The sequence below is a fragment of the Amblyraja radiata genome, chromosome 37 (genome assembly GCF_010909765.2).
Source record: "Amblyraja radiata isolate CabotCenter1 chromosome 37, sAmbRad1.1.pri, whole genome shotgun sequence".
Lineage (NCBI taxonomy): Eukaryota > Metazoa > Chordata > Chondrichthyes > Rajiformes > Rajidae > Amblyraja > Amblyraja radiata.
This window is the reverse complement of record NC_045992.1, coordinates 16,840,029-16,865,446: the sequence shown is the minus strand read 5'-3', so window position 1 is coordinate 16,865,446 and position 25,418 is coordinate 16,840,029. Positions and strand designations below refer to the sequence as shown.

General features: G+C 49.1%; 1 protein-coding gene across 5 annotated transcripts in view; it reads left to right on the top strand.

Annotated features, from left to right (window-relative positions):
* Positions 1 to 25,418, top strand: part of sorbs1 (sorbin and SH3 domain containing 1) — a 148,193-nt gene that overhangs the window by 104,935 nt on the left and 17,840 nt on the right. For all 5 annotated transcript variants that reach the window (XM_033012767.1, XM_033012766.1, XM_033012769.1 and 2 more), the window contains 5 exons: positions 2,688 to 2,855; positions 9,201 to 9,247; positions 13,208 to 13,322; positions 15,555 to 15,680; positions 24,433 to 24,627. In XM_033012767.1, the coding sequence (XP_032868658.1) occupies positions 2,688 to 2,855; positions 9,201 to 9,247; positions 13,208 to 13,322; positions 15,555 to 15,680; positions 24,433 to 24,627 (651 nt within the window). The remainder of the gene's footprint in view (positions 1 to 2,687; positions 2,856 to 9,200; positions 9,248 to 13,207; positions 13,323 to 15,554; positions 15,681 to 24,432; positions 24,628 to 25,418) is intronic.

Genomic DNA, 25,418 nt, shown 5'->3' with positions numbered 1-25,418 from the left:
CAGATCGTTCCATATACCCACTACCCTCTGTGTGGAAAAGTTGCACCTCAGTTTTCTATTAAATCTTTCCCCACCTCACCTTAAACCAATGTCCCTGGTTCTTGATTTCCCTATTCTGTGTAAAAGACTCTACCTGATCTATTCCTCTCATGATTTTGTACAGCTCTATAAGATCACCCCTCATCCTCCTGCTCTGCAAGGAACAAAGTCCTAGCCTGCCCAATCTCTTCCGACAGCTCAGGCTCTCAAGTCCTGGCAACATCGTCGTAAATCTTCGCTGTATTCTTTCCAGCTTAACAATATCTTTCCTGTGACAGGGCGACCAAAAGTGAACACAATATTCCAAATGCGGCCTCACCAACGTCTTGTACAGCTGTAACATAATATCTCAAATTCTATAATCAAAACCCTGACAGATGGAGGCCAATGTGCCAAAAGCTGCCATATGGTTCTGGATTAGTAAGAGTGTTAAGTTGGTAAAGCTATTAAACCCAATGCATTCCCCTTCTCAATTGTAGACGAAATCTGGCATTTCAACCAATGTCAGCAGATAGACCAAAGTGCAGACGAAATGGGCAAAATTGGGAAAAATGCGGGCGTTCATAAAGTTGATAAAGTGCAAAGTTCATAAGTGATAGGATCAGAATCAGGCCATTCGGCCCATCGTCCACCTTGCCATTCAATCATGGCTGATCTACCTCTCCCTCCTAATCCCATTCTCCTGGCTTCTCCCCATGACCACTGACACCCGTACTAATCAAGAATCTATCTATCGCTGCCTTAAAATTATACCATTGCAGTTATAGAAGACATTGGTGAGGCCGCATTTAGGATATTGTGTTCAGTTCTGGGCACCATGTTATAGGAAAGCTGTAGTCAAGCTGGAGAGGGTGCAGGGAAGGTTTACAACCATGTTGCTCGGTTCAGGAGGAGGAGGATGAGGGGTGATCTTATAGAGGTGTACAATCCGCACCGACCTGTGATCCCCGCACAATAACACTATCGTACAGACACTGGGAACTATTTACATTTATACAAAGACAGTTAACCTACTTATATGCACATCTTTGGAGTGTGGGAGGAATCCGAAGATCTGGGTGAAAACCCACGCAGGTCACGGGGAGAACATACAAAGACAGCACCCGTAGTCGGGATCGAACCCGGGTCTCCGGCGCTGTAAGACAGTGACTCTACCGCTGTGCCCCACCACCTTTATATGAGGTTGGTTTTTATCTGGTGAATATTGCCCGATTGGGACTCTGCAGAATAAATCGATGTACTTCACATCTGGTTGGAGAAACTGCATGCCACTGCCCCGTGTGTTAAACATACTGGAGTCGGGTCACTTGGTGAATGCTATCAAACCAAACCTCCATTTTGGAGGCTCTGCCATCAGTGTATCTCCTGTTGCCGATCCTCCGAGGTCCAAGATGGAAGGTTTGCGTCAAATTGGGGTTGCTCCTTAAAAATCCCTGGCTCTTGGGAAGCGCTGATCCATCCGTGTTCTGTTTCAGTGTGTCTGTCCTTGCTGTTTGTTCTCCATCATACTCTTGTTAAAGAGGTCCATTTAATCCCATTTTATCTTGCCTCCATATGAGGTGATTGTCTGAACATTCTCGTATGTAAAAACACAAATCAGCATCCTAACGGGAAGTTTACATTAGTTTACTTCAGTTTAGTTTAGTTTAGTTCAGTTTAGTTTAGTTTAGTTTATTGTCACTTGTACCGAGGTACAGTGAAAACCTTTGTTGCGTGCTATCCAGTCAGTTCAAAGACTATGCATGATTACAATCAAGCCGCCCACAGTGTACAGATACAGGATAAAGGGAATAACGTTTAGTGCAAGTTTAAGTCCAGTAATGTCCGATTAAAGATAGTCTGAGGGTCTCGAATAAGGTAGGTGGGAGGTCAGGACTGAATTCCAGTTGGTGATAGGATGGTTCAGTTGCCTAATAACAGCTGGGAAGAAACTGTCCCTCAATCTGGAGGTGTGCGTTTTCACACTCCTGTACCTCTTGCTTGATGGGAGAGGGGAGTGACTGGGGTGAGACTGGTCCTTGATTGTGCTGCTGGCCTTGCCGAGGCAGCGTGATGTGTAGATGGAGTCAATGGAAGGGAGATAGACATAAAATGTTGGAGTAACTCAGCGGGACAGGCAGCATCTCTGGAGAGAAGAAATGGGTGACGTTTCGGGTTGAGACCCTTCTTTAGACTGAGAGTCAGGGGAGGGGGAGACACAGAGACGAGGAAGTGTGAGGTGTGAGAACATGACATCAAAGGGGAAGTAGAATAAGGAAAATGTAGAATAGAAATTGTTAGCTGGGAGAAGTTGACAATGAAGTATACAGAGATAAAATGTAATCAGGGGGACAGTCAGACAGGTCGGAGAACTAGGAAGGGGGAGGGATGGAGAGAGAGGGAAAGCAAGGAAGGGAGGTTGGCTAGCATGATGGTCTGGGCTGCATCCACAGGGTGCAAGAGCCTCGTCTGAACACCACACATTGCGTATAAATATCCTTTATTAAAGCCAGATCATAAAACATGTGGAACGTCACAAACATGTGGACCGTCACAAATTTTTTAATAATAATGTGTTTGAACTTTTTTTTTACAAGAAAATTTGGCTTTTTTCAAACCGGCTGACAGCAGACTTTTTTACCATCCCATTTTATGCAATTTTCTAACAGAGACTGTTAGAAGAGCAGAGACGGCTTAAACGAGAACAAGAGGAGGCTGACATTGCAGCCAGAAGGCACACGGGCATCGCTCTCACTCACCACCAGTTTATCACTAATGAGAGATTTGGTGACCTCCTTGACATAGACGAGGCAGCAAGGAGGAGATCAGGGTCAGAGGTCGGTTCCGCGTAAATCGGCGCTCAACCCGACCCCAAAGCAATGGCCGCCACCTTCCGTCTGCCGTGCTGTTCCATCGCCTGGCTTTCTGTGGCTTACGGGAACTAACCCCGCAATAGTCGCTAACGGTGGTGGAGTGTGGTGCTGTGCTGCATTGCTGGCAGTCTCGCATGGTCAAACCCACCTCATTGTTCACCCTCGTGGCTGAAGTTTGTGTGTGCTTGTGTGTGTGTGCGTGGGTGTGTGTATGTGTGCATGAATGTGTGTGTGTGCGTGGGTGCATGCGTGTGCATGAATGTGTGCGCGTGAGTGTGCGTGCATGCGTGAGTGTGTGTGAGTGTGTGCGTGAGTGTGTTTGCGTGGGTGTGTGCGGCTTTGTGTGCGTGCATGCGCGAATGTGAGTGTGCGTGAGTGTGTGTTCGCGAGTATGTGTGTGCGTGAGTGTGTGTGCACGTGTGTGCATGCATGAGTGTGTGTGTGCACGTGTGTGCATGCATGAGTGTCTGCGTGCATGAGTGTCTGTCTGCTTGTGTGTGTATGCATGTGTGTTTGAGTGCGCATGTGTTTGTGTGTGTGCATGTAAGTATATGCGTGCGTGTGTGCTTGTGTGTGCATGAGTGTGCGTGAGTGCGTGTGTGCATGAGTGTGCGTGAGTGTGTGTGAGTGTGCGTGAGTGAGAGCGTGAGTGTGTGCGTGAGTGTCAGTGTGCTTGTGTGTGTATGCAGTGTGTGCGCACGTGTGTGTGAGTGCACCTGTGTTTATGTGTGTGTGCATGTAAGTGTATGTTTGTGCATGTATGTGTGCTTATGTGTGTGTAAGTGTATGCACGTGTGTGTAAGTGCATGCCTGTGTGTGTGTAAGTGTATACACTTGTGCACGTGTGTGTGTAAGTGTATACACGTGTGGTCGTGTGTGTGTCAGGAACATTCCAATCCCTCTGGGCTGGTGTTACACGCTGCCTTTTTGTGCCCCCTATCGCAAAGCCTGTGGCCTAGCTGTGTGCCTCGCCAATCCCTTTACTCACTGTGGGTGTGGTGCTTGGGGAGGCTGTGTGGGTTAAATGAGGTTGTGGATTCACCAGGTTTTGCTAAATCAAAGGAATCCCGCGTGGCCGGGATTGGAAACTGTGCCATTCACGGCTCCACTTTCACGAACGTACTTTGTATATTGTCCCTTTGCTGAGCTCACTCTGACGCCTCTCTTTGTGGAACCCCTATAGTTTACATCAGAGATACAGCGTGGAAACAGGCCCTTCGGCCCACTGGGTCTGTGCTGACCAGCAATCACCCCGTACTCTAAGTTCATCCTACAAACTAGGGACAATATTACCTAGGGACAATTATCCTACAAACCTGTACGTCTTTGGAGTGTGGGAAGAAACCGGAGCATCCGGAGAAAAGCCAAGCGGTCACAGGGAGAACGTACAGACAACATCCGTAAGCAGCAGGTAGACAAAAGTGCTGGAGAAACTCAGCGGGTGCAGCAGCATCTATGGAGCGAAGGAAATAGGCAACGCTAGAACAGCGGAGGAATTACTGCTCTAGAAAAGTGCATTGACCTAAAATCCATTAATTTCCGACACTGATCACATTTTCTATATTGGAATTTCTTGACTTTGAAACTGCAGCTTTTTTAAAGTCATAACAGCCCTCCAGCCCAACTTGCCACGCCGAACAACATGCCCCGTCTAGACTAGTCCTACCTGCCTGCGTTTAACCCATATCCCTCTAAACCTGTCCCATCCATGTACCTGTCCAAATGTCTTTTAAACATTGTGATAGTCCCTGCGTCAACTACCTCCTCCGGCAGCTCGTTCCATACACCAACCACCTTTTGAGTTAAAAAAATTGCCCCTCAGATTTCTATTACATCTTTCCCCCCACCTCGCCTAAAACCTGTGTCCTTGATTCCCCTATTCTGGGCAAAGTGTGCATTTACCCAATCTATTCCCCTCATGGTCTTGTACGCTGGTCTGCGTAGGGAAGGACTCGTGTGAATGGGTGACGTGGACTTGGGCCACTGAAGGGCTAGTTTCCACGCTGTATCTCTAAACTATAAACCGGCTGAGTTACTCCAGCATTTGTGTCTTTCTTTGGTAAACCGGCATCTGAAGTTCTGACCCTAGGGCACTGCTAATCTCCTTACACAGATTGTCAGTACTTCACCCTGGGAAGGATCAAGCTGGGAGGTCAGGAACTCTGGTAATTCACACCTTCATCTCGGCCAAGAGAGCAGATGCTACTCTAGATAGACAGAATGTGCTGGAGTAACTCAGCGTGTCAGGCAGCATCTCTGGAGAGAAGGGATAGGTGACATTTTGGCTTGAGACCCTTCTTTCACTTGGCACTCTGGAGACAAGTGTCCTATTTCTGCATTGGGAAACTCCCATATTAAACCATCTTCCGAGATCGAGTTTCTCCATGAATGCGTGTGACTCTATTTAGTTTAGTTTGGAGATACATTGCGGAAACAGGCCCTTCGGCCCACCGTGTCCGTGCCGACCAGCGATCCCTGCACACACCGGGGACAATTTACAATTATACCAAAGCAAATTAGCCTACAAACCTGTACGTCTTTGGAGTGTGGGCGGAAACCGGAGCACCCGGAGAAAACATTCGCTCTGCAGCCTATAGACTTTGAACTGTGGAAATGCAATGCTGCAGTCACGGTGGGAACGTACAAACTCTGTACAGACAGCACCCAGAGTCAGGATCCAACCCGGGTCTCTGGTGCTGTAAGGCAACAACTCTACCGCTGCACCACCGTGCCGCACCACGTTTATGTGTGACTCTGCAGCATGGAAACAGGCCATTCGGCCCGTCATGTCCAGGCCGACCATCAAGCTCCCATTTTATTCACCCCCACATCGCCATCAGCTCCCCACACATTGACCCAAGAGTTAAGTTACAGCACCCGATTCATCCATCCATCCCGACCTCTTTAGGATGTGAGTGGAAACCAGAAGATTTACGGCACAGTGGTAGAGTTGCTGCCTCACATTGCCAGAGATCCAGGTTCGATCCTGACTACGAGCGCTGTTTCCCTGTTCTCCCTGTGACCACGTATGTTTTTTCTCCGGGTGCTCCGGTTTCCTCCCACACTCCAAAGATGTGTGAATTTGTAGGTTAATTGGCTTCTGTAAATTGTCGCTAGTGTGTAGGATAGAACTATGCTGAGTTACTCCAGCATTTGTGTCTTTCTTTGGTAAACCGGCATCTGAAGGGTGGTCTGCTTTCCTCCCATACTCCAAAAACATACAGATTTGTAGGTTAATTGGCTTCAGTAAGTTATAAACAAAATTGTCCCTAGTGTGTACAGGTTAGCGGACAGGGTGATTGTTGGTCGGCGCGGACTCGGTGGGTCCCAGGGCCTGTTTCCGCGCTGTGCCACTAAAGTCTAAAGGCTGCAGAGAGAACATGCAGACTCCACACAGACAGCACCCAAGGCTAGGATGGAACCCCGTTATCTGGAGCCGCGGTAGAGGCAGTGGCTCTACCAACTGTGGCAGCATTTCCACGTGTGAACTGTGTGTGCGTTATGAAAGCAAAATGTTGGAACACTCAGCCGGTCAGGCAGCATCTGTGGGAAGGGAACCAGAGTTAATGAACATTGCAGGTGTGTTGTGTATGTGTGTGTGTGTGTTGTGTATGTGTGTGTGTGTGTGTGTGTGTGTGGTGCTCCCTTGTCTGTTTTCATGTGGGGATGGTATATCAGTTCTATGAGCGGTATCAGGCCATTCGGCCCATCAAGTCTTCTCCGCCATTCAATCATGGCTGACCTACAGTATCTTTCCCTCTCAACCCCATTCTCCTGCCTTCTCCCCATAACCCCTGACACCAGTACCAAGCCAATCTCCGCCTTAAAATTATCCATTGACTTGGCCTCCAGCTCTGTCTGTGGCAGTGAGTTCACGCAGCTTGTGTGGGTTATATGAATATCTGTGTACATGCGTGCGTGGATCAGAGGTCAGGAAGGATTTGAACTCACCCGCTGACCTCTGGGCCCAGGACGCGCCACTCTCAGCAAATCGCCATTCAGCATCTTGTTTGATTTAGTTTACTTTAGTTTATAGGTACAGCGCAGAAACAGGCCCTTCGGCCCATCGTGTCCGCGTCAACCAGCGATCCCCGCACATTAACACTATCCTACACACACTAGGGCCAATTTACACATACACCAAGCCAATTCACCTACATACCTGTACGTCTTTGGAGTGTGGGAGGAAACTGGAGCACCTGGAGATAACTCACGCGGTCATGGGGAGAACGTACAAACTCCGTCAAGACAGCACCTGTAGCTGGGATCGAACCTGCGTCTCTGCCGCTGCAGACGCTGTAAGGCAGCAACTCTACCACTGCGCCACCGTGCCGCCCTCTGGATAGAAGGGATGGGATGCTGCCTGTCCCACTGAGTTACTCCAGCACTTTGTGTCTTTCAGTTTTATACCAGCATCTGCAGTTCCCACCTACACAAATGGCCACTCAGCATCCATTTATCCAAGTCAATCCTTCCAACATGTTCAACCGATCTAAAACCTACTGGGGGGTGTTATAGATGGATCGAGGGGCAATGCAGCAATGTAACTGGTAGAGCTACTGCCCCACATCACCTTAGAAACATAGAAACTTAGACAATAGGTGCAGGAGTAGGCCATTCGGCCCTTCGAGCAAGAACCGCCATTCAATATGATCATGGCTGATCATCCAAAAACCATATTCCGTTTCTGCTTTCCCCCCATATCCATTGATTCCGTTAGCCCAAAGAGCTAAATCCAACTCTCTTGAAAACATCCAGTGCATTGACCTCCACTGCCTTCTGCGGCAGAGAATACCACAGATTCACAACTCTTTGGGTGAAAAAGTGTTTTCCTCTTCTCAGTCCTAAACGGCATGCCCCTTATTCTTAAACTGTGTGACCCCCTGGTTCTGGACTCCCCCAACATCGGGAACATGTTTCCTGCATCTAGCCTGTCCAATCCCTTAAGAATTTTGCACGTTTCTATAAGATCCCCTCTCATCCATCTAAATTCCAGTGAATACAAGCTCAGTCGAGCCTGCACCTAGGATCGATAGCCTTGGTTGCTATCTGTGTGGAGTTTGCACGTTCTCCCCGTGACCGCGTGGGTTTCCTCCGGGTTTGTTGCTCATATTTCTCATGGCGGTTTCCCTCATCTATCGTTGCTCAACAAGGGCAGCTCACAACCAGCGGTATGAACATTGCATTCTGCAATTTTAGGCCACCTTTAACAACACTCCCCCCCCCCCACTTCACCTTCCCTACTCTCCCCCACACCCCACCCCTGGTCTTCCCCAGCAACACCTCTCTCCCCTGGACTCGCACCGATTCCTCTGCTTCACCTCCACCTACATTCCTTCCTCTGGCTTCACAATGCACAACTCTGCAATCCTTTTGTCTTGCACCTTTTGTTTTTCTTTCATCTCTGGACATTGTTCCAACCATTTTCCTGTCAGACACAGGACATGCTCCGTGACATAGGAGCAGAATTAGGCCATTCGGTCCATCAAGTCTACTCCACCATTCAATCATAGCTGATCTATCATTCTCCTGCCTCCTGCCTTACCGGTCAGCAAAGCTCTCGGGCAACTTTCCTCTGCCTCTGATAAATCTTCCGATCCTCAGCATCCTCCCAAACCCGTGTTAATCAAGAATTGAATCTATCTCTGCCTTAAAAACATCCATTGACTTGGCCTCCACAGCTGCCTGTGGTAATGAGTTCCACAGATTCACCACCCTCTGACTAAAGAAATTCCTCCTCATCTCCTTCCTAAAGGACCATCCTTTAATTCTGAGGCTGTGGCCCTATGGTCCTAGACTCACCCACTAGTGGAAACATCCGTTCTATCCAGGCCTTTCACTATTTCAATTAAGTTACCCCTTCATCCTTCTAATCTCCAGCGAGTACAGGCCCAGTGCCGTCAAACGCTTATCGTACGTTAACCCAGTTATTTATGTTTTTGCATAGACGTTGCAGGATCTATTGTTTCAACTTGAACTTGGAACAAAAGCCCCGAATCTCAAGGGTGCATTTACCGTGCACCCAAAAAGGGAGCCAGTGAAGGGATTAAGTGACCCATTGTGTGCTCGCCCTTGTGAAGGTTACCGTATATGCTGCTGAAGAATGCAGAGAGAGTGTGTGTGTGTGTGTGTGTGTGTGTGTCGCTTTAGCTTGGGAACCGACGCCAACTTCCTTGTGTTTGGGATTGTTTCGAAGTCCATTGCACTAACCATCCCATTAACCGTGTTGCTGCCGCTTTGAGTGAGCTTCAGGAGACTCCTCCGCTCGCTGGCTCTGTGGTTAATCTTTGTCCTGCTCTCCATTTCTAGATGCTGCCAGCCAGAGCCAAGTTTGACTTCAAAGCCCAGACGCTGAAGTGAGTACAAAGGATTGCAATGATTTGGATGAGAACGTACACGGCAAGTTTGCGGATGACACAAGAGTGGGTGGTATTGCAGATAGTGGAGGTGGTTGACAAACATTGCAGCAGGATCATGATCGGTGGGCTGCGGAATGGTTCTTGATATTTAATACAGAGAAAGGGTGGCACAGCGGTAGAGTTGCTGCCTTACAGCAGGAGAAACCCAGGTCTGATCCAGATTACGCCTGACTAGGGGTGCTGATTCTGCTCCTACTCCTACCACTTATGAACTGTCGGTATGGAGTTTGCACGTTCTCTCCGTGACCGCGTGGGTTTTCTCCGCCAACTCCGGTTTCTTCCCACACTCCAAAGGCGTACAGGTTTGTAGGTTAAATGTCTTCTGTAAATTGTAAATTGTCCCTAGTGTGTAGAATAGTGTCAGTGTGCGGGATGATCGCTGGTCGGTGCAGACTTGGTGGGCCTGTTTCCGCACTGTGTCTCTAAACTAAACTAAACTAAATTGGTAGATTTGGGAAGGAGATGAGGAGGAATTTCTTTAGTCAGAGGGTGGTGAATCTGTGGAATTCATTGCCACAGAAGGATGTGGAGGCCAAGTCAGTGGATATATTTAAAGGCAGAGATAGATTAGACAATAGACAATAGACAATAGGTGCAGGAGTAGGCCATTCGGCCCTTCGAGTCAGCACCGCCATTCAATGTGATCATGGCTGATCATCCCCAATCAGTACCCCGTTCCTGCCTTCTCCCCATATCCCATGACTCCGCTATTTTTAAGCCTAACTAGCTCTCTCTTGAAAGCATCCAGAGAACCTGCCTCCACCGCCATCTGAGGCAGAGAATTCCACAGACTCACCACTCTCTGTGAGAAAAAGTGTTTCCTCGTCTCCGTTCTAAATGGCTTACTCCTTATTCTTAAACTGTGGCCCCTGGTTCTGGATTCCCTCAACATCGGGAACATGTTTCCTGCCTCTAGCAGATTCTTGATTAGTTTGGGTAATTAGCAAGTGTGCAGATCAGCGCCCAGAGATAACCCACACAGTCATAAAGAGAATGTACAGAAGACAGCCCAGGTCAGGATAAAACCCGGGTCTCTGGCGCTGCTAGACAGCAACTCTACCGCTGCACGGCCATCCCGACCAGAAACGTTATCTGTCTGTTTACTTCAGAGATGCTGCCTGACCCGCTGAGTTCCTCCAACATTTTGTATTTTGCTGAAACTCTCAGCATCTGCAGCCTCTTGCGTCTACATAGATAGTCCAGAACGGGACAGGCTCCTTGTCCTACAATGTCTCTACTGATCATGGTGCCAAATGAAACTAATCCTGCACATAATACCAAAGGTATCAAAGGTATTTCATTGGTTACATTCACATACACCTAGGTGTAGTGAAGTGAAATGCTTCTTGCCATTTTGCAGCACATCAAGAAGGAATACAGACATAACATTAATAAGAGTTTTAAACATAAAGAACATCCCCCCACAATGGTTCCCATTATGAGGGAAGGCACAAAGTCCAGTCCCCAACCCCAGTTCACCCATAGTCGGGCCGATTGAGGCCTCCACAGTTGCCTCTACGGAGGCCCGATGTTCCAGGCCGTTCTCGCCGGGAGATGTTGCTCCGGCGTCGGGAGAGTCCTCTCAGCGGCTTGGGAACCCTGGAATGGCCGCTTCCGTACTGGAGGCCGCGGCTTCCGAAGCCAACAAGGCCGCGCCGGTTGGAGCTCCACAACTGGCGATCTCATCTAGAGATCCCAGGCTCCCGGTGTAAAGTTCAGCGCCGCCGCCCGAAGCTGGTCGCTCCACAGACCCGCAGCTCCGCGATGTTTTCCTCAGCGATCTTCAGCTCACCGGAGCTCCAGCGCGGCGACCCGGGCAAGGCATCGCCCGCTCCGCGATAGCGCTCCGGCGATGTGCCGCCGCCGAAGCCGAGGTTCTGGGCGGTCCCCGACAGGAAACGCCGCTCCAGGCCCGCTGGTAGACCGCGAGGACGGGTCGAAGCTGCAGCCCGGAGAAAAGCTGCCTCTCCGACCAGGTAGGGACCCTGAAAGGTAGTTTCCCCCCCCCCCACCCCCCACATAAAAAAGTCTAGACCTCCAAACAAAACACTTTAACTAACTTAAAATTAAAATAAAAAGATGAAAAGACAGACAGCTGCTGGCTGGGCAGCCATGCACAGGATAGCGCCCCCTAATACATTTCCCTTCATTCCCTTCCTATCCATGTGCCTGTTTAAAAGCCTCTTAAACACATGAGGAGCACTTGGCACCACTGGGCCTGTATTCGCTGGGGTTTAGAAGAATGAAGGGGGACACCATGCGAATCATCACCGGCTGCCTGCGCCCTACTGCGATGGATCTTCTGCCGGTGCTCGTAGGTATCGCACCCGCCAAGCTTCGCAGAGAGTACTTCACTCACAGGCTGGTGTGCAAGGTCCCATCGGACGCCAAACATCCTCTGCACCACCTCGCCCAGGACTCGCAGCAACTGGGACCTCAACGCCTGTCATCTCGTCGCCCCTTCTCCCGTCACGCAGCGACCCTCTGTGGCTCCGGTTTCAACACACTAGGGGCATGGAGAACCAGCTGGGAACAGACTTCCCGACCTCCTCAATTCACTGTTGCACCGAACACCACAGCCCCACCCGGCTCGGACCTGCCCCCCGCAAAGAGTGGGTCGCCCTGAACCGGCTCCGTGCAGGGGTCGTCCGGTTCAACGCCAACATGCATCGCTGGGGGGCTGCGTCCATCAGTAGCCCGCGTGTGTGGAGCAGACCAGCAAACAGCGCAGCAGCAGCATGGCATCTTCGACTGCACTGTCCTCCACCCCCCTGGTGGAGGGGTAGACCTCACGACCCTCAACAAGTGCATATTGAACTGGCATAACAGCGCCATAACCTCTGCTGCCTCAAACAAGCAAGAAAGGGGGACCTCATTGAAACGTACAGAATGGAGAAAGGCTTGGATAGAGTGGATATGGGACTAGAGGTCATAGCCTCAGAATTGAAGGGTGTTCTTTTACGAGGGAGGTGAGGAGGAATTTCTTTCGTCAGAGGGTGATGGAATTCTTTGTTACTGAAGGCTGTGGAGGCCAAGTCAATTGATATTTTTACATTTTTACAGAGATGGATAGATTCTTGAATAGTACGGGTGTCAGGGGTTATGGGGAGAAGGCAGGAGAATGGGGTTAGGAGAGAGAGATAGATCAGCCATGATCGAATGGCAGAGTAGACTTGATTGGCTGAATGGCCTAATTCTGCTCCTATCACTAATGAACTTATGAACACTGAGACCCACCTTCAAGGTTGTGAAATGGAACGCACTGGGGTACGTTATTGAACTGAAAGATTTTCCATTGCTGGATCATTTGCTTGCTCCACTGTGATAAACACATCTTCTAAACCACTACCCCCGACCGGGCATTCCAGGCTCCTACAACCCTCGAGAAAAAAAGTTTCCCTCACATCTACTTTAAACTTTTCAGGGAGGAAGGGAAGGGGGAGGATGTCAAGGGTTTTGGGGCGAAGGCAGGAGAATGGGGTTAAACGGGAAAGATAGGGTCCGAGGATCACCAATGAGTTAGATAGTAGTTCAGCACTGCTCTCTGGGTGTGGTAGGATGATTCAGTTGCCTGGTTACAGCTGGGAAGAAACTGACCCTGAATCTGGAGGTGTGCGTTTTCACACTTGTGTACCTCTTGCCTGATGGGAGAGGGGAGAAGAGGGAATGACCGGGGTGAGACTGGTCCTTGATTATGCTGCTGGCCTTGCCGAGGCAGCGTGAAGTGTAGATGGAGCCAATGGAAAGGAGGTTGGTTTGTGCGAGGGTCTGGGCTTCCTCCACAATTTGCTGCAATTCGCAGGTGGATTCAGGCCGCTGAGAGTGGATGGTTTGAGATGACAGTGATGTTGGCTGCTTGCTACCCTACACACTAACTGCGCTCTTATTTGGCTCCAGGGAGCTGCCGTTCCAGAAGGGAGACATCGTCTACATCTACAGGCAAATAGATCAGAACTGGTACGAAGGGGAGCACCACGGGCGCGTCGGAATCTTCCCCCGATCGTACATCGAGGTAACCTAGCTCACTTTGGGACGGGACTCTGGGACGGGACACCCTTGGCCGCTGCTGTACACTCGCCGACCGTTTCGCCAAATGCTTGTACTCTGTCAATAGACAATAGACAATAGGTGCAGGAGTAGGCCTTTTGGCCCTCCGAGCCAGCACCGCCATTCAATGTGATCATGGCTGATCATCCCCAATCAGTACTCCGTTCCTGCCTTCTCCCCACATCCCCTGATTCCGCTATTTTAAGAGCCCTATCTAGCTCTCCCTTGAAAGTATCCAGAGAACCTGCCTCCACCGCCCTCTGAGGCAGAGAATTCCACAGACTCACCAGTCTTTGTGAGAAAAAGTGTTTCCTCGTCTCCGTTCTAAATGGCTTACTCCTTATTCTTATGCCCCTGTTCCACTAATGCCCGTGTCCCACTTAGGAAACCTGAACGGAAACCTCTGGAGACCTTGCGCCCCACCCAAGGTTTCCGTCTGGTTCCCGGAGGTTTTTGTCAGTCTCCCTAATGGTCGAAAGTGGTTTCCGCTTCTTCTATGTTCCGGCGTTTATTTCAAAAAATTCAAAACCGGCCGCGACTAAAAATAGGTTGCCGTTTTAAAAATCGGTAATTTTTTAGTCGAAGCCGGTTGCGATGCTAGTTGAAGGTGGTTGCCGGTGGTTGCAGGTGGTTGCCGGAGGTTGCAGGTGGTACCTTCCACTACCTGCAACCTCCGGCAACCACCTTCAACTAGCATCGCCAACATGCCATTCGCTTTCTTCACTGCCTGCTGTACCTGCATGCTTACTTTCATAGATTGATGTACAAAGACCCCCAGATTCCGTTGTACTTCCCTTTTCCCAACTTGATGCCACTTAGATAGTAATCTGCCTTCCTGTTTTTGCTACCAAAGTGGATAACCTCACATTTATCCACATTAAACTTCATCTGCCATGCATCTGCCCACTCCCCTAACCTGGCCAAGTCACCTTGCATTCTCATAGCAGGGTCCACTAAGGCCTGGAGAATCTCCCGGTTGCCAGCCATTTTATCTCCCACATTCCAACACTGGCCTTTCTGTCCTGGGCCTCCTCCATTGTCAGAGTGAGGCCCAACGCAAACTGGAGGAACAGCACCTCGTATTGCGTTTGGGTAGCTTGCAACATAACGGAATGAACATTGAATTCTCCAATTCTAGGAGAAACAACACCCCTCTTTATTTATTTATTTGTTTTCTCCTTCCTCCCTCCCTCCCCTTCTTCCTCTTCCCTGTACCCCACTTGGACGCGCACCACTTTCTCCCCTCCCCTTCCTTGCATTCCTTCCTCTGACTTCACAATTGGCACCCTATGGTATCCTTATCCCATGTCTTTTGACTTTAGATCTGCCACCTGTCTGACCATCTACCTATCAGCTAAATTCCTCAACCATATCCACCTATCACTCGGCAGGTTTTGTCCTGCCCCCATCTGTCTTCCAGCTTTCTCCCCCTTCCGCCCCACGACAATCAAACCGAAGAAGGGCCCTGACCCGAAACGTGACCCATCCATGCTCTCCAGTAGAGTTGCTGCCTTACACAGCCAGAGATGTTTTTACAGCCCGGGTTCGATCCTGACTGCGGCTGCTGTCTGTACCTTCTCCCTGTGACCACATGGGTTTTATCCGGGAGCACTGGTTTCCCCCAAAGACATACAGATTTGTAGGTTAATTGTCCCTGGTGTGTGCGATAAAACTAGTGCGCGGGGATTGCTGGTCGGCATGGACTCGGTGGGCCGAAGGGCCTGTTTCCACGCCTTATCTCTGAAGTCCAAAGATGCTGCCTGACCCTGCTGAGTTACTCCGGCATGAGGAGGAATTTCTTTAGTCAGAGGGTGGTGAATCTGTGGAATTCATTGCCAAAGGCGGGTGTGGAGGCCAAGTCAATGGGTATGCGGTGCTGGCTCGAAGGGCCGAATGGCCTCCTCCTGCACCTATTTTCTATGATATTTTTAAGCTAGGTGGAAACCAAAGATCTCGGAAAAAACCCACGCAAGTCACGAGGAGAAGGTACAAACTCTGTGCAGACAGCACCCGTAGTCGGGATCGAACCCGGGTCTCCAGCGCTGCAAGCACTCTAAGGCAGCAACTCTACGCGCTGTGCCACTGTTTAGTTTAATTTAGAGATGCAGCGCGGAAACATACCCTTTGGCTTAATTTTGCTCCCTGAACTTCCGAAGTTTTTGTTCTTTTGTTTTATCACTGATTTTCTCCGTTACAGCTGCTGCCTCCAACGGAACGGGCACAACCCAAGAAGCCGCCGCCCCTGCAGGTGTTGGAGTACGGTGAAGCCGTGGGCCGCTTCAACTTCGCCGGCGACACACACGTGGAAATGTCCTTCCGAAAGGTGAGGAGCGGGGCGATCCCGGCCATTTGTGGTTTGCCGACAGAGGGATGGGCTGGAATGGTCGGTTCTTGTGGGCTGGCACGGGCTCAATGGGCCGAGTGGCCACCTACCGTTTCACAAAAAATGGCCCCGTTCAGGCAAGTGTGAACATTAAGGGCAGCACGGTGGCGGAGTGGTAGAGTTGCTGCCTTTCACCACTTACAGAGCCAGAGACCCTGGTTCAATCCCGCCTACGGGTGCTGTCTGTACGGAGTTTGCACGCTCTCCCCGTGACCTGCATGGGTTTGCTCCGAGATCTTCGGTTTCCTCCCACACTCCAAAGAGGTACAGGTTTGTAGGTCAATTGACTTGGTATATATGTAAATCTGTATATACGTAAAAATTGTCCATAGTGTGTGTAGGATAGTGTTAGTGTACGGGGTGATCGCTGCTCTGCGTGGACTCGGTGGGCCGAAGGGCCTGTTTCAGCACTGTATCTCTAAACTAAACTAAAATTTCCAAGTTGCGCATACCATCGGCGTGAACGGTCATTGTATCTCCCCCTCCCCCCCCCCACTCTCGTCGCCTCCCCCCCCTCATTCCCCACCACCCCCCTGGGAGAGGAGGGGGCAGGACAAAGACTTGCAAGTGATAGGTGGATACAGGTGAGGGATTTACCTGATAGGCAGATGGTCAGATGAATAGAATAGAATAGAATAGAATAGAATAGAATAGAATAGAATACAATAGTAAGATTAAACGAGAACTTACCAGTTCGAAGTTTGATCGTTATTTTATGAGGAGTACGTTGAGGGAATACGTGAAGAACCCCGCCAGGACGCATGCGTGTCATTCTTCAAAGCAGCGGTGTGAAATCACAGATAACTGTAATGACTGAACATAGTAAGATTAGAGAAGAAAATACCAGTTGAGTATATGATCAAGGGTGGGAGCGGAGGGCACGTATTCCCTCAACGTACTCCTCATAAAATAACGATCAAACTTCGAACTGGTAAGTTCTCGTTTAATCTTACTATTTTACTTCGGAGTCACGTGAGTGACTACGTGAAGATTTCAAAGCTCTGTGATTTCATGCCGTGGAAACGAGTCCATGCATCACATCTGCCTTAATTGACTGTGGGAGGAATTGTGTTAACATGTTTAGACATGAATCCAACATTGAAATCCATGATAAATTGTTAACAACAAATTATAGCCCCTATTTATGGGGTGAAATTATATTACAGAACTTAAAATTGGCTCTGCAAAGTTCCAGTTTAACTACTGGTTTGTGGTAGAATAGTTGGAACATTTTCCCCTGATCCATCCTGCTGTCTCGAGGATTTGGTTCATTGGTCCATCCAACTCCATAGCTGCCGATGTAGTTGCAGCCCTGGTGGAATAAGATTTGAATATGTTAGTATCCACCCCAGCTGTTGTTAAAACCTGTTTCAGCCATCTGAAAATAGTTTGAACCGACACTTTTTTGTGGGTTTGTTTGTGGCTGATTAGTAGTGCCATCTCATAGCCTCAGATGTTTTTGGTGTTCTCCATATAGAACAATAATTGTCTTATTATACAGAGACGATATCTGTAGGGTAATCCCTAAATTCTATTTTGAGGCCTGATGATCCCGGTCTGTTCTGTTTGACTAATTCGTAATATGAAACGTTATATTCCTGTTGAAGAAGTCATATAGTCCAGCCTTAACTTATGTACGACTGTACCCTTAGTGCCGTGACCAAAGCCATCAGCATGACTGTTTTGTGCGTCAGTCTTATGCAGGGACAGAGCTGTTGCTGGAGACCAATTCCTTAGCAACGTTAGGGCAATACTCATATCCCATTTAGAGAGTACCTGGTTCTTGGGGGATAGATATTAAAAATTCCCCTCATAAGTTTGGTTACCAGGGGTGAGTCCCAACAGAATGATGCTCTGATCCTCGCCATATATAGTTAATGGCACTGTAACTGAGCCCCTCATCATAATGGAGGCCTGCCAGGAATTCGAGAACAGACGTTATGTTCATCAACTGTAGGTGATGTTGTTTCTGTGACAATATATCTCCCATTTCCTGATGTATACCAGATATAGTTTTTGGTGGACTGTCTGTGGCCCGCTGAGATAATGTTCAATGTTCGGTCCGCCAGTTCCAGTTGCAGTAGAGGTTTCTTTAGACTCTACAAATTGATAGGTTTGTTGTTTTTGACATGGATGGGTTCCCCTGTTACGGGATGAACCAATAATCTGGTTGTTTCAGGATGGTGATGCATGGTTAAACCCCATGTTGAGTATCACAGGGAACCATGGTTAAGTAGGCCAATCGGCACTACCAATTAACAGACGCTGAGTCTTGTTGTATTTATCGTAATACCCGACTGATGATGCAGAAAAGGAGAGAATGCATAGATAAACAATTGCCCCCTCAATGCAGTGAAAAGCATCTGTCCCTGCTGTCCCAGGGTCTGGTTCCCAAGAAACACAGTTTGGTAACTGGTGATTAAGTCTTATTTTATTGAATTTGCGTGACCTGATGTCTGTCACTGAATTTTGGGTTACCTGGTAGGTAAGTAGCTGATATTCCAATATTTCTCTGGATACACCATTACCAAATTGTATTAGTCAGATTGTCACTCTGTAGTCTAACACGCTGGTGATTTATCCCAGAGCAGTATGACTTTAGGCCATAGAACGCACCCCACATTTCCAGGTAGTTTATGCCCAGTGTCTGTGATAATGATGCCTCCTGTGCCTTTCATCTACCTCCACAGATGGAAATGGAAATTGGTAGTACCCCAACCAAGCGCACTGGCATCAGTTTGTAGCACCACTAAGGGTTTGCTGATAACGATAGGGTTAGAACAATGCCGAATGTTATCCCTCCACCATTTTAATTCCATAAGCTTTGATTGGTGGCTTATTGGTCTGTCGAAATGACCAGTATTAACTTTGAGTGTTTATATTTTGCCCTTTGTAGATTTTTTGTAATACAAAGGTCCAAATTGTGTGGCTGGAAAGGCAGACACTATATGCCAATTATACTTGCTACCAATTGATAGACGGTTCACTGATGTCAGTGGGGTTGTTGCAGGCCTCAGTTAAGACTGTAGCCTTGTCCTTTGGTAAAGTCACCGACATGTGAGCTGTCAATAGTGAACCCCAAATAATCCATTATGTTGGTAGGCGTTAGTTTAGATTTAACTGGATGGATGATAACCCCAGTTTTCACCCAATTGTATGGTGGCTGTTACAGCTAGTTAGGCCAACTCCAAAGTTATGCCCACAATTAGTATGATCATATGATTATGTATTTGGTAGAGCTCTATACTGCCAGAGCTGCCCCATCCAGTTGAATTTTTTAAAATAACGTTTGTGATCAGTCCATGTAGGCACTGAATAGTAAGCATCTTTTAGGTCGATGCTAGCCATGGAGTAGCCTTTAGAAATCAGTCCTTTAGCTGTTACCAGTTCCCATTTTGTACTGAATATATAGGACAATGTATTCCAGCCAATCGTGTTGGGTTTACCCATTACCCCTTTTGCACAATTCAATGGTATATCCCTGGATACTGCTTAGGATATAAGTGTCTGTAGCTAATATACACCATATCCAAAAGAGTGTAATCTCCCACCAATGTGTGTATTATCCACTCTTCCTATAATTTGTAAGGGACCAGACCCACCTACCTCCATTGTTACCAGTGGAAGTTTGCTTCTTCTATGTGGTCTTCGTGGAGGTTGAGGCGCCGGTGTCTGGGTTTGTTTTTGGGTTGGAGGTTTGCGCATCTTCCAGAAAGGCCGGTCTGGGCTATGGTCTAAAAGATCGCTGTTCTGTATGCCCGGCCTTTGAGCTTTCACCAGCTTCTCTTGTTCTGCTGGTGGGTGCATAAGGGTGCTGTCTTTGGCTGTAGGAGATCCTTAATGTTGTCGCCTTTATGAGCCCCAGGGCTTTCCTAAGTCCTGCTCCGACATGTTTCCAGATGCTATTTCCACGACTGGAACATTCAGGGATGCGCAGTTTCCTGGTCCCAAGTATTTTTGCAGTGGTGTCCATCGTGGTCTGGCTGTATGTATTTGGACACCATGACCAGTAGATTTTGCCTTCCTGCACCCCCTGCACACTTGTAGTTTTGTTCGTCAAAACCCCTTTTCAGGGTCAGCCCAGAATTGACCCCCCAGTATTCCCCTCTGACGAGGGAGATGCACTGTGCAGCCCTACAAGAGGTGCTGCTGTGGGTTTTACATAGTGCCCACAGTGACTAGACCCCATCTCCCGGAGCCATTCATGTTGGAGCTCGGCTCCATAAGCCGCTCCAACTTTCTTTTCCATGTTGGAGCTCGGCTCCATAAGCCGCTCCAACTTTCTTTTTCATGTTGGAGCTCGGCTCCATAAGCCGCTCCAATCGGCTCCAGCGCTCACGGTCGCTGGCCGCCCAAAGTCGGACTCATCAGTCAACGACTCTTTTGGTTTTCTTCTTGCCTTCCCGCCCAGACGCAGTGTTTAATCTGGCCGGTGCGGGGGCGAAGTCGGGCACAGCTGTTCCCTTACGGGTGATTCCTGTGCCGCCGGCCGCTGCTGGCGTCCGCAACTCCGCGGTCTTCCCCCGCCAGCTTTGTCGCAGCTCTGGTCGACTTCTTTGTCTTGTGCATGTTTCCCCCACCTGTAGAACAGTATGGGAACAATAAAGACCGCAGTATCACTTACCTGCAGGTCCAGGCTTAAAACTTGCCGTTAAGGGGGAACGTCCTTCCACCCCTCCTGCTGCCGTTTTGACTTGTCAAAGCCAATGGCTCCGTTCTGTATAGTCTTCCGCCCAGCCATGGTGTTTAATCTGGCCGGAGCGGGAGCGAAATCGGGCACAGCTGTTCCCTTACGGGTGATTCCTGTGCCGCCTGCCGTTGTTTGCACAGCTCTCCATGTTTCCCCACCTGTGAAACAGTATGGGGAGAATAAAGACCGCAGTTTCACTTACCTGCAGGTCCAGGTTTAAACTGTCGCTACGGGGGAACGTCGTTCCACCCCGCCTCCTGCCGTTTCGACTTGTCAAAGTCGACGGCCCCATTCTGAATAGTCTCCCGCCCGGCCGTGGTGTTCTGGCCGGCGCCGGACCGAAAGTCGGCACAGCTGATCCCACTTACGGGGCTTGTGCCTTCAGCTGCTGCTGGCTCCCGCAACTTCGCGGTCCTCCCCAGCCAGCTTCACTCGCAGCACTTGTGGACACTATTTTGTCCAGCTTCCCCCCCTAGCGCGGGGACGAACACTACCGCAGAGTAAATCACTTACCTGCAGGTCGCGGTTTCAAACTTACCGCTGAGGGGGAACGCTCCACCCCGCCTGTCGTTTCGCAAGCGTGAAAGCGATATGACACGCATGCGTCCTGGCGGGGTTCTTCACGTAGTCACTCACGTGACTCCGAAGTAAAATCTTTATATGCCACGCAACCAGGGTTGGTGGTATTTGGGTTCGGTACATGATGGTACACTGCTTTAGTCACATTAACACATATAACAACACAGATCATAGTAATAAAGTGCATCCATACCACATCACAAATCACAAATCTCACCAACAGAACATAGTGCAAAAGAACAGACAAAGACCATAGACAAGACACTATATACATCAAGAGTCCTTAGTGTTGTCTGTTATTGGAGGGAATAGAGTGCTCTTATTGCTGAGGGGAAGAAGCTGTTTTTAAAACGGGTGGATTTTGTGGCAAGTGACCTGAGGCGCCTCCCTGAAGGGAGAGACTGGAAAAGGTGGTTTGCTGGATGGGAGGGGTCCGAGGTGAACTTTATTGCCTGTTTTGAGGTACGTTGGAGGTAAATGGAATGGATTGAGGGGAGGGGGGAGTTGATGGTCCTGGAGGCCTTGGAGACAATGCGCTGTAATCTGTGTAGTGTAGTGACTGTCAGTGTTTCCGTACCAGACTGTGATTGAGGAGGTGATGATGCTTTCGATAATGGATTGATAGAAACGGACCAGGAGGTGTTTGTGGACTCTGAACATTTTGAGCTGTCTGAGGAAGTATAGGCGTTGTTGTCCTTTCTTAATGATGTGGTCTGCGTTGATGTGCCATTTTAGATTATTGCAGATATAGGTGCCCAGAAATTTGACTGAGTTCGTGGAGGTTATGGGATGGGAGTTGACATGGATCGGGGGTTTGGGGTTTTGTTTGCGTCTGAAGTCTATGGTGATGAACCATAGAGATGAAAAGTCACAGGCTGTGAGATTTAAGAATGTAGTCATATACTTCAGGAGCGATGCCAGGGTCCAGATTGTACAGTACAATGAAGCAGCTAATCAGAAGAAGTCTGAAGAGGGGTCGGCACAGTTGCGAAGCAGTAGAGGTTCGATCCTGACCACGGGTGCTGCCTGTACGGAATTTGAATGTTCTCCCCGTGACCTGCGTGGGTTTTCTCCGGGTGCTCTGGTTTCCTCCCACACTCGAAAAGACGTGTGGGATTGCAGGTTAACTGGCCTCAGTAAAATTGGCCCTCGTGTGTGTAGGATAGTGCTGGTGTACGGGGTGATCATTGGCTGGGGCGGACACGGTGGGCCGCAGGGGGCTTGTTACCGCGCTGTATCTCTAAGCTAAACTCGGCGGGACAGGCAGCATCTCTGGAGAAAAGGAATAGGTGACGTTTCGGGTCGGGACCCTTCTTCAGACTGAGAGTCGGGGGGAGAGGGAGACCCCCCTCTGTCTTGCCCATGCCCCCATTGAGGATTGGCGAAGGTTTTCACTGAGGTGCGACGTTGGGATCTTAGCTGTGCCCCTCCCCGACCCCGTGCCCCCCCCCCTCCCCGTGCCAGCCTCAAGAGAGAGGAAGTTCCCTTTCCTATTAACGTACAAAGTTCACAATACTTGGAAAACATTCCATCGGATTTCCTCCGCCTGATCTCAGATGTTTCCACAAAGTTAGCAAGGAATGTTCCCCCACTGAAATAATGGATGATGAAAGCCCTGTGGAATGTGGAAAGGATGTTTCCAGTAATGGGAGAGTCGAGGAACAGAGGACTCTGCTTCCGAATAAATAGGACGTGCCTTCAGATTGGAGATAAGAAGGAATTTCTTTAGCCAGAGGGTGGTGCGTCTGTGGAATTCATTGTGACAATAAACTATACTAGATGGCAGTGGAGGCCAAGGCAACAGAGTTTAACAAAGGGCAGGAAAGAACTGCAGATGCTGGTTTAAATCGAAGGTTGACACAAAATGCTGGAGTAACTCAGCGGGACAGGCAGCATCTCTGGAGAGAAGGAATGGGTGACGTTTCAGGTCGAGACCCAGAGGTTCTGGATTAGTTATAGAGTGTCATAGGTTGCGGGGAGAAGGCAGGGGAATAGGATTGAGAGGGAAAAATAGAATGGTGGAGCATACTCGATGGGCTGAATGGCCTAATTCTGCTCCTATGACTTATGTTCTTCCTCCAGCAGTGTGTTTTTTGCTCGAGATTCCAGCATCTGCAGTCTCTTCGGTCCGACAAGAAGTTGCATTTAGTTTAGGCTTTAGTTTTAATTTTAGAGATACAGCGTGGAAACAGGCCCTTCGGCCCACTGAGTCCGCGCCGACCAGAATCTCCCTGCACGCAAAATCTATCCTACACACACTAGGGAAAATGTACAATTTTACTGAAGCCAATTAACCTACAAACCTGTGGGAGGAAACTGGAGCTCCTGAAGAAAACCCACACAGGTCACGGGGAGAACGTACAACCTCCATACAGACAGCGCCCACGGTCAGGATCGAACCCAGGAATCTAGCGCTGTGAGACAGCAACTCCGTGCTGCCCTTTAGGACATAGAACACTTCAGTACAGAAACAGGCCCTTCGGCCCACAATGCGCATGCTGAACATGAAGCCAAGACCATCACTTATATACCTGCACTTAATCCATATATATATTCCCTGTATATCCATGTACCTATCCAAAGGTCTTTTGGATAAGTACATAGATACATTGAAAATAGGTGCAGGAGTAGGCCATTCGGCCCTTCGAGCCAGCACCACCATGTGATCATGGTTGATCATCCATAATCAATCAGTACCCCATTCCTGCTTTCTCCGCATATCCCTTGATTCTGTTAGCCTTAAGAGCTATATCTAACTCTCCCTTGAATACATCCAGTGAATTGGTCTCTGGCTGAAAAGGTTTTTCCTCATCTCAGTCCAAAATGGTGGACTAAATAGTTTAACTGCCACGACCATATCTGCCTCAACCACTCTCCCCGGCAGTGCGTTCCAGGCACCCTCTGCCTAAAAAACGTGCCCCTCACATCTCCTTTGAGACTGTGCTCCACATCCACTGTGTGCTGCTTTCAGAATTAAAGGGCATTCGTTTAGGAAGGAGATGAGGGTGAAAATCTTTAGTCAGAGGGTGGTGAATCTGGAATTCTTTGCCACAGAAGGCTGTGCAGGCCAAGTCAGTGAATATATTTAAGGCAGAGATAGACTGACTCTTGATTAGTACGGGCGTCAGGGATTATGGGGAGAAGGCAGGAGAATGGGGTTAGGAGGGAAAAATAGATCAGCCATGGTTGAATGGCAGAGTAGACTTGATGGGCCGAGTGGTCTAAATCTGCTCCTATCACTTATGACCTTATGACTTTTTCCTCCAGCAGTATATATTTTTTAATCAAGATTCCAGCATTGGGGACCGAAAGGTCATGTTGGGGTCAGGAGGAGGGTGATCTCGAACACGCGTGTGCCACCCTGGAACACGTGTGTATTCTGCGTGACGGCCATTCATTCTTCCCTCCCTCCCCCCCCTGCAGGGTGAACCCATCACACTTGTGCGGAGAGTCGACGAAAACTGGTTTGAGGGGAGAATCTCGGGCACGAACCGGCAGGGCATCTTCCCCGTCTCGTACGTGGAGGTGATTAAACGGCCCAGGGTGAAGAACGCCGTGGACTACCCCGACCCGCCCGGCTCATACTCTTCAGGCCGAAGCTCCACCAGCTCGCCACAGGTATGTATCCCCTCCCTCACCGCCGGCTCTCAGCAACACCTACGTTACGTTCGTCCAGAGATACAGCGCGGAAACAGGCCCTTCGGCACACCGAGTCCACGCCGACCAGCAATCATCCATTCACACTAGTTCCAGATTGGATCTAATATTGGATGTAATGGAATGGGTCTTAATTTAGTTTAGTTTAGAGATACAGAACAGAAACAGGCCCTTCGGCCCACCGTGTCCGCGCCGACCAGCAATCATCCGTTCATACTAGTTCCACATTGGATCTAATAGTGTCTAAATGTAATGGAATGAATCTTAGTTTAGTTTAGTTTAGAGATACAGCACAGAAACAGGCCCTTCGGCCCAATTTGTCCGCGCCGACCAGCAATCATCCGTTCATACTATCAGGGTCAGACAGGGTCTGAAGAAGGGTTTCGGCCCGAAACGTCGCCTATTTCCTTCGCTCCATAGATGCTGCTGCACCCGCTGAGTTTCCCCAGCAATTTTGTGTACCATCCGTTCATACTTGTTTGATCATCTGTTCACCCTCGTTGAAGATTGAATCTATAATGGAAAGGATCTTAGTTTTGTTTAGTTTAAAGATACAGTGCGGAAACAGGCCCTTCCGCCCATCGAGTCTGTGCCAACCAGCGATACCCGCGCATTAACGCTATGCAACATACCAGGGGCAATTTACGATTATAACCAAAGCTAATTAACCTACAAACCTGCACGTCTTTGGAGTGTGGGAGGAAACCCGAGCACCCGGAGAAAGCCATTACAGGTCACGGGGAGAAGGTACA